The 7885-nt window shown below is 54.0% G+C and overlaps 3 protein-coding genes across 3 annotated transcripts; 1 reads left to right on the top strand and 2 right to left on the bottom strand.

Moving 5' to 3' along the window:
• Positions 1–103: 103 nt before the first annotated feature.
• CAOG_08718 (hypothetical protein) lies at positions 104–2035 on the top strand (the record flags this gene model as incomplete). Its single annotated transcript, XM_011272036.1, has 1 exon — positions 104–2035. The coding sequence occupies one exon, from the start codon at positions 104–106 to the stop codon at positions 2033–2035; it is 1932 nt and encodes a 643-aa protein (XP_011270338.1).
• A 993-nt stretch (positions 2036–3028) lies between these two features.
• Positions 3029–6637, bottom strand: CAOG_03540 (hypothetical protein). Its single transcript, XM_004348395.2, has 9 exons — positions 6477–6637; positions 6231–6347; positions 5934–6086; positions 5616–5853; positions 5139–5464; positions 4398–5027; positions 3843–4258; positions 3644–3749; positions 3029–3509 (listed from the first exon to the last, which is right to left on the bottom strand). Exons 1-9 carry the CDS (start codon positions 6557–6559, stop codon positions 3134–3136), a joined length of 2445 nt encoding a protein of 814 aa, XP_004348445.1. The 5' UTR covers positions 6560–6637; the 3' UTR covers positions 3029–3133.
• A 748-nt stretch (positions 6638–7385) lies between these two features.
• On the bottom strand, positions 7386–7862 carry CAOG_08717 (hypothetical protein; the record flags this gene model as incomplete). Its single annotated transcript, XM_011272035.1, has 1 exon — positions 7386–7862. A coding segment is annotated over one exon (477 nt), but the record flags the coding sequence as incomplete, so codon positions are not given.
• Between the last annotated feature and the right edge of the window lie 23 nt (positions 7863–7885).

Below are 7885 nucleotides of genomic sequence, written 5' to 3'. Positions count from 1 at the left end.
GAAGGTCGTGACGTCCACCCCGTGCTGCGCTGCGCGGCGTGATGAAGTATTTGTGTGCGAGGCTGATGCGAGTGACATTGGCACGGGCGCGGTGCTCTACAACATGAAGCCTGGTGGCAATCCGTCGGACATGAAAGGTCTCAAACTGGTGGGGTACTACTCGAAGCGTCTGTCAAGCGCGGAGCGGAACTACAGCACGACGGATAAGGAGCTGTTGGCGATTGTGCGGGCAGTGCGTCGTTGGAGACATCTGCTGACGGGATCCAGGCACAAGGTGATTTTCAAGTCGGATCACAAGAACTTGGTGAACTACCAGAACTTGGAGGTCAGGAACTACCGGATGGCGCGATGGATCGAGGAGCTCAGCCAGTGCGATTTCAAGATTGTGTTCACGGCTGGTGTGTCGCAGCCTCTGGCAGACTGCCTGTCACGCAACCCAAACTTTGAGGGCAGTGTGCGAGGCGAAGCCGCTCGCAAGGCGTTCACGCCGGGTCAGCTGGACAGCACGGTCGCGGCCGCAGCCACAGTGGCGAGCACGTCGGCTGGAGCAGGTCAAAGCGCAGCGAAGGCGGTGGCGGCGGAGGTGTCGATCGAGGATCAGATCCGCGCACAAGTTGGCACCAGCCCCCCTGACCAGAAGTTGCAGAAGCTGCTCGGACTCACGCTGGCTGATGGCCTTTGGAGAGATGGGAGCAAGCGCATCTACGTCCCGGAAGGTGACTGTCGTCGACTGGTTGTGGCCGAGTGCCACGATGCCAAGGGGGCGGGTCATGGTGGCAAGCACCGCACGAATTTGCGTGTCAAGCAAACGCATGTTTGGCACAACATGATGGAGTACATCGAAAAGTACGTGGCTGGTTGCACTCTCTGCCAGCAGAACAAGCCGTCGCATCTCAAGCAAGCTGGCCTGAACGCATCGATCGAAGTGCCTGCTGGTGTGTGGCAGGATGTGGCTATTGACTTGGTCACGGATCTGGTGCCGTCGAAGGATTACCGTGGGCACAAGCACGACGCGGTGCTCACTGCTCAGTGCTTGCTTTCAAAGCAGGTGCATCTCATCCCGTTTTCCAAGGATAGCAGTAGCGCGATGGTGACGAGGGCGCTCATGGATCGCGTGTTTGCGTACCATGGGCTGCCCAACACGCTGCTGCACGATCGTGATTCACGGTTCCTAGCTGAGCACATGACCAGCATCTGCAAGGGGCTTGGCATTAGGCAGCGGGCGTCAACGTCGTTTCACCCCAACACGAACGGGTCTCTTGAGCGACAGCATGCAGTGATGGCTCAGGTTTTGCGTAATTACGTGAACCACAGTCATGACGATTGGGTGGAGTTGCTACCCTGGGCCGAGATTGCCATGAACTCGTCGGTCAACGCAAGCACAAAGGTGACGCCGTTCATGGCGAGCCAGGGCTTTGAAGCTCGGACGTCATGGAAAATTACTCCTCCTGAACGAGAGTCGGACGTTGATGAGCACATCGCGCTCATTCGTACGATTGTTGAGGACACCAGGAAGGAGTTGGCCCGAGCGAATGAGCTCAGTTCGGCCAAAGTGGACAAGCATCGGACTCCCGCCCCTGGGTACCAGGTTGGCGACAATGTGTGGCTGGACACGCGGCAGCTGCGTCTCGAGACGGTGGCCACGAAGTTCAACCCGACGTACATTGGTCCGTTCGAAGTGCTCGAGGCGGACAAGCACACCGTGCTGCTTCGCCTGCCAAAGTTCATGAAGCATCATCCTCGCTTCCATGTTTCACGGGTCAAGGCCGTGGGGGCGGATGGCATACCTGGCCGGCCAGTGTCCGAGCCTCGTCCCATTCACATGAAAGGCGAAAAGTATTATCAAGCGGAAAAGATTGTTGATTCTTTTATTGACAAAGGAACGCTCTGGTACAAGGTCAAGTGGACAGGCGTGGAGGAACCGACTGTTGAGCCGTGGGAGGTGTTTGGAGAACACCATCGAATGACGGAGGCATTTCATAAGGCTAACCCGAACAAGCCTACTCGGGAAAGTGCCAAACGCAAGAAGCGCTAGTGCTTTGGGAATGTCTCGAAAGGGGGGGAAAGAAAGGCGGAGTGTTATGGATTGATGTGTATCTGTATTTGGAGTGTGTTCACTCGTCGCTTTGTATAAGTGAAGTCTCTTGTTTCCCTATCATCACTCTCATCATCAACCCATTACTCGTATCTTCGTGGAAGGATCTCTGATCATAACAGTTGCTTCACTTTGACAATAGCGCTGCTTTGAAATGTACTGCTTTGTGGACATGCACATTTGAATTTTGGAAGCTGTTGCTGCTTCACTCGTCCATTTTCACATTCAACTCGAACCGAAAAACAAAAGCATGGCTGCTGGCGATTCCATTCAGGCTGCGATTGCCATTGCAACCCACCCGGCCACTCGGTACAGAAGGCTCTTCGCTCCTCGACTCTCTTCTATTCTCTCGCTTGTTTTTGTATTCAAAGAGTGTGGGTGATGTGAGGGAGAGCGACCGGACGGAAGGGGGTGGGGGAGACAAGGCCCTTTCATGGCTCTTGTCTCTCTCTCTCTTGGCCGTCGCTCCACTGTTTGCCTTTGACTTGCATTATTCGGGAAGGCGCGGGCTGAGTGAGAAAGGAGAGCCGCTCTTCTTTTGATATTGATGCATGCATTCGATGGTGGTGGCTCCAATGTGGAGCAGCAATGGAAAACTCTCATCAATGCTTCACTTCACTCAAATCCATGTGTCGCTCCCCGACCAACCCTCACATCCTGACTCCAACCCATCAAAGCACACAGAATGGAACGATTTTGACATGGATTGAATGATTTTTGTTTGCTGGAAAAAAAAAAAAAAACTCACGCTTCGATCTTCAATTCAATGCAATTGTACTGTAGGGCACTGCTTCGTGATGCTGCGCTCTTTGTCGCAACCGTCTACACTCTGCAGAACTTTGGCACCGCGCTCGCCATCTGAACAGAGAGCACACTAAACACATTCATAGCTGTTGCGAAAAATTTGTAGAGTTGCTGCGCTTCCAATACAAACTGATTTGCTGGTTGTTTTCATTCTGTTGAATTGAACAAGTCCTCGCAAGAGGTACGATTACTTCACACGCTGCTTTGTACAGCCAGCTTGGCTGGCAACTTTTGTTACAGTGGATAGGCAATCCCACGAAGGTGCGGCTCGCCAGTGGCGGCCTGAACGGCAAACGAGCAGTACCGAGCGTTCCCCTTCACTGGGATTTCCTCGTCAATAAACGCTGGCAACCCGGCAGGTGCGGCCTGCTGCTTGGAGCCTGTGGCTGGTGCAGCCTCGGAGGCTGGCAGCAGTTGTTGGCGCAGTTCGACGCCACTCGCCGGCAGGAAGAGCGGCGCCTTGAACTCTGCCACCATCCGAATGGGATGGGTCGAGGTTGGCTTGCGCTTTTGCGCATCGGCCTGACTTTGCTCGCCGTACCGATGCTCGAAAAGCTCGGCGGTTGCCCGTGCCAAGGTGTAGACTCCATGCGCGATGGGGCGGTTGTACCTGCGAGCGAATATCCAAATGAGCGTCGGTTGTGACGATCAAAATCCAACAAAAAAAGAAACCACTCCAGAGTCCAGCAGACACCCAAGTCCCCGCCATCACAACACGACAATGGCTTTTTGCAACCCACATACCCAATCAATCGCGACGTAAAAGGATACAAGTGATGGAGATTCCAATCGCCACTGAGCTGTGCAAACTTGACGCCAGTGTTTGCTGGCAAGACCCAAGTGCTGATGCCTGTGTGTCAAGGAAGTAGGGTGGACAGTCGGTGAGGAATATAAGAGACAACCCAAAATCCCAACTCAGGCAATTGAGAACGCAGACGCGCACCTGTTGCGGAGAGCACAGGCGGTCTTGGAGTGGATGAGCGCGCCTTTTTCGACCGTGACACAACCAGCAGCGTGGTGGCGCACTTCCAGACCACATCTTCGCTGCCTGAGAGCGTGGCCAGAGTGATGGTCTCAATCTCCAACCCTCGGCCTTCAACCCATCGGAAGCCATCAACAAACATCTGCATATCAAAGCGCAGCGAGCGGTCGTCGAACGAAAGAGACCTCGTTTGCACAACGTCGGTTCGCACGTGAATGTGCCCGAACGCGTTGATAGGGTAGTCGGGATGTGTCAGCAGCATGCCTGCCAGCGGCAACGACATGATCTCGAGGAAGCAGAGCGACTCTGCCTGCTGAGAAGCGGCTGTGGTGTACTTGCACATGACACGGTACTGCCGAAGCATGTCAGGATCGACGCTGGAGCAGATACGTAGAGGAAGGAGAAAGGAGCGCGCGTGCAGGCGACACCAAAACGAGACACCAAAAATCCAGTGAGCAATTCGGCAGCAACAAACAAACAAACAAACAAGCAAAACAGAAGGACGCCAAACCATACGCAAGGTGAGTGCCTTGAACTTGGATGGCTGGAATGATTGTCTTGCTGCTCGCGCGCGTTTTCGACAAATAGCCCACAAACGCGCGAACGGCGATCAGGGCAAACGACGGGAGCTGCGCATTGGTGCGCACACTCTCCATCCGCTTTGTCAACAAGTTGAACAAATGCATGACCAAAAAGTTGGCGAGCATGGCCATGGGGGCAGAGTGCCCAAAGCTGAGCACCAAGGTCGAAATGGTCACGCTGAACAGGGCCAACACTGTCATGCGCGCGGCCTGTGATGGCGGCGATGTGCTCAGCTGAGGGCGCTGCATGGGAACCTTCTCGGGAGCTTGCGCAACAGATGTAGTGGAGTTGTTGGTCGACGAAGACGTGCTTGCTGGAGAATCGCTCGACGACGACGGTGGTGTGGCAGGTGACTGGGTACGCTGCCATGGCGTGAGGTCTAGGAAGACCAGCGTTCCAACAAAAAGCATGGCGGAACCAATCCAATGGGAAGACGTGAAGGGATTGCCAAAGTAAACGATCGACAGAAGAAGCGATGCAAACTTGCGCAACGTGACTGTCAGCGTGACAACGAGCGAGTTGGTTACGCTGGTCAATTCAAAGACGCCGCGAACACAAATGTATCTAGTGAATTAAGCGCAAACAGTTGGAGCAAGTGAGACGCCGATGCTCATACTTTGCCGAGAGCAAAAAAGCAAAAAAACACTTGCAGATCGCACACGATCAACCACGTACTGTGTCACGACGTTCAACAACAGGAATACCCATAGGCGCGGAATGGGAACAGTTACTTCGCACAGAGCGAGCGAGCCGGGAGCCTGTGCCAGGACGGGCTGAGCAGCATTCCAAATGGCGCGCAACGTTTCTGAAGTGCCAGCCGTTGCTGACAGCGGTCCAGGAGCGAGGCAGGCCATTTGCACCAGGTCAGACCCTGAGAGCAAGCTCTCTGCCACACTTGGGAACGGAATCCACATGGAGAGTCGTGGAGACTGGTTGAAAATCGACCAGTGGTCGATCAGATTGCCCAGGATGACAAGAAACCCTGGGAGGGCGAGAAAGTGCTGTTTGAGCCCAGCAGTAAATAGTTGTCATGGCGGGCAATGAGAGACTGCGTGTCAAGAACGTTGCAACAGTACAGCGGGGGGGGGGGAAAAGAAAAAGCAAAGCGCCCGAAAGAGTCGGAATGATGCTGGCTCAATGCGGCGGCCTTACCGAGTAGAACAAACTCTCCCGCCAGGACTTGCCATACCACGAGTGCAAGAGCTCTTGGTAGATGCCGAGCAAGGAAGACACAAACAATGAAACGACGAGCAGTGTGACACCAATCACCAAATCCTCCACACTTCCGTCGGACTGAGCGCCGGAACTGGATGCGTTGGCCGACGCGATCGTACACATGGCAATGCCGCAGGATACACACACGACGGACAAGATCTTGACGAGCGAGTATCTGCTCCAGCAATATCCAAGCCGTAAGCCGTGAGAGCGCTACCGCAAGACCTGACGCAGAGGTGACGCGGCTCTACCTACCGCTTTCCAAGAAGCATGGCACCCAGAAGCATGTTCGTGACGAGCGAACCCGAGCGGAAGATCAAGTGCAGTGGGAGCGAAACGCGATAGCCAAAGACGAGATTGTTGACAACGCTGGTAGCGAAAAAGAGCGCGACCAGGAGGGCATAGTGCCTGAGATCAAACCCAAAAACACCCACCGTCGAAAACAAATGGCACAGTGCAATTGCATTTGCGTTTTTGAGTACGAGGTGAGTTGGTGATTGTGTGTACTGCAATGCAATGATGCGGCAACGAGACGCAGCACAACGAACTGACCGAAGTGGGATTGTTCGAGAGCCGAGCAGGCCCTTGCGCACATGGAAGACCAGGCCTTCAAGACCCACAAAGGCAAACTGGGCAACTGTAATCAAGTTGCCTGCAGCCGGATCGTCTCTGTTCAACGACAACGAGCGCGGGAAAAAATGAGTTGACAAGTCAAGCAGCTGTACAGAGCACCCAAACAAACAGACGCCCCGAGTCTGGATGGAATGCCCATAGGGACTGAAGCAAGATGGGAGGTACCTGACAATGTACTCGAGGAAGACGACATTGGCGCAACATCCGACAAAGACAGACAGGACGGGCACAAGCCAGGGCGGGAACATGGATGATAGTTCGAGCACACTCGCACACTCGCACCCACTCACAGCACAGCACACACCAAAAAAATTACAAAAGTGAACTGAACAAAGAGTGAACGGGACTGGAATGGCCTACACTGTACGAATGGTGATTGCACGATCGTCAACATTCATTGGTGCATTCAAGTTGACAAAGTCAAACAACTCGTCAAACTCTATTCGGATCAGATGTCTCTCAATCACTCGCGTGTGTATTATTGTCATACATGAACAACAACTGAAACATAAATGCAAGAGCAGCAAGTCGGGCCAACAAAAAAAGCATGCAAATGACGCGCAGCGTCGCACGTCTGATTGTTTCCACACACCTGCCACAGTCGCACAGAACAGATCACAACAACGGCAGGACGTGCAAGGGAGGACAGCACGGAGAAACAAAAGTTGAGGAAAAGCCTTCGAGGGCATCGAGGGTAGCAGCGACAAAGGCCCAGCCATTGTCATAGGGTGACTCGAGAAAGAAATGCCAAGCAAAGACTGGCAGTAGGCCAACAACAACACCAGAGGAGCTACGGAAGGAGCGGGGGGGGGGGAAAGACGAGCTCCTGCAGAGCGCGCGCGAGAGGGATAGGGACAGAAAAAAAAAAGCGGGCCTTTGTCGGGCCTCGGGTTCGATGAGACAAAAGGAGGAGGTTGATTAAACCCTCTCCCTTCACCCAGACGATAATAAGCGGAGGGCAAGAAACACAAACAAACAAAAAAAAACACGAAAAGAAAAAAATTCACAAGTTAAAAAAGTGGAGAGAACAAGAAAACAAAGAAAGCGACACTCTTCACAGCACTTCCGAGTGCTTTAGTTGTCGGGCAGGACAATGATAGCACCCTTCTGGCTTCGGTTGGTGAAGTTGTTGTTGCGAGAGCTAAAGTAGTGGTAGGCAGTGGACCGAGCAGGCGCGTCCTTGAAGGCAATGACAACGCCCTGGACGAACGAGGCAGGCGCGTTGTTCAGCAGCTCGTTCATTTGGTCCTTCGTGTTGACGTCAGTGACAGAGCGGTAGTAGCCAGACGTGGCAAGGGCGAGAGCGCAGTTGACCGAGAGGCCGTTCGAGTTGCCGCCCATGGCGTTCGACTTGATGTCAAAGCAGTCAATCTTCTTGTGGATGTTGCACACGTCGTTGACGCTCTTGTCCAGCGGGATGGGGTAGTTGTCCGAGGCAGAGCACGCGGCAACAAAGCTGCTGCGGTCCGTGCCACCAGTGCCTTCGCCGGCATCACCAGCCTGACCGTCGCCAGCGGGGTTGCCGTTGTTGTGCGTGTTGGAGCCAGTCCACTGGATGTGGATGAGGTCGCCAG

This window comes from Capsaspora owczarzaki, assembly GCF_000151315.2.
Source record: "Capsaspora owczarzaki ATCC 30864 unplaced genomic scaffold supercont2.5, whole genome shotgun sequence".
NCBI classification, from domain to species: domain Eukaryota; class Filasterea; order Ministeriida; family Capsasporidae; genus Capsaspora; species Capsaspora owczarzaki.
Note: the sequence above shows the minus strand (reverse complement) of the source record. Positions and strands in the feature narration are given on the sequence as shown.

What these genes read in the sequence shown, in the direction of transcription:
- CAOG_03540 (XM_004348395.2), bottom strand. Translation starts at nt 6,559, where the DNA reads ATGTTCCCGCCCTGGCTTGTGCCCGTCCTGTCTGTCTTTGTCGGATGT. An exon ending in TCTCGAACAATCCCACTTCG is followed by an intron (nt 6,087 to 6,230) that starts GTCAGTTCGTTG and finishes GTTTGATCTCAG; the next exon opens with GCACTATGCCCTCCTGGTCG. An exon ending in GCCTGTGCTCTCCGCAACAG is followed by an intron (nt 3,750 to 3,842) that starts GTGCGCGTCTGC and finishes CTTGACACACAG; the next exon opens with GCATCAGCACTTGGGTCTTG.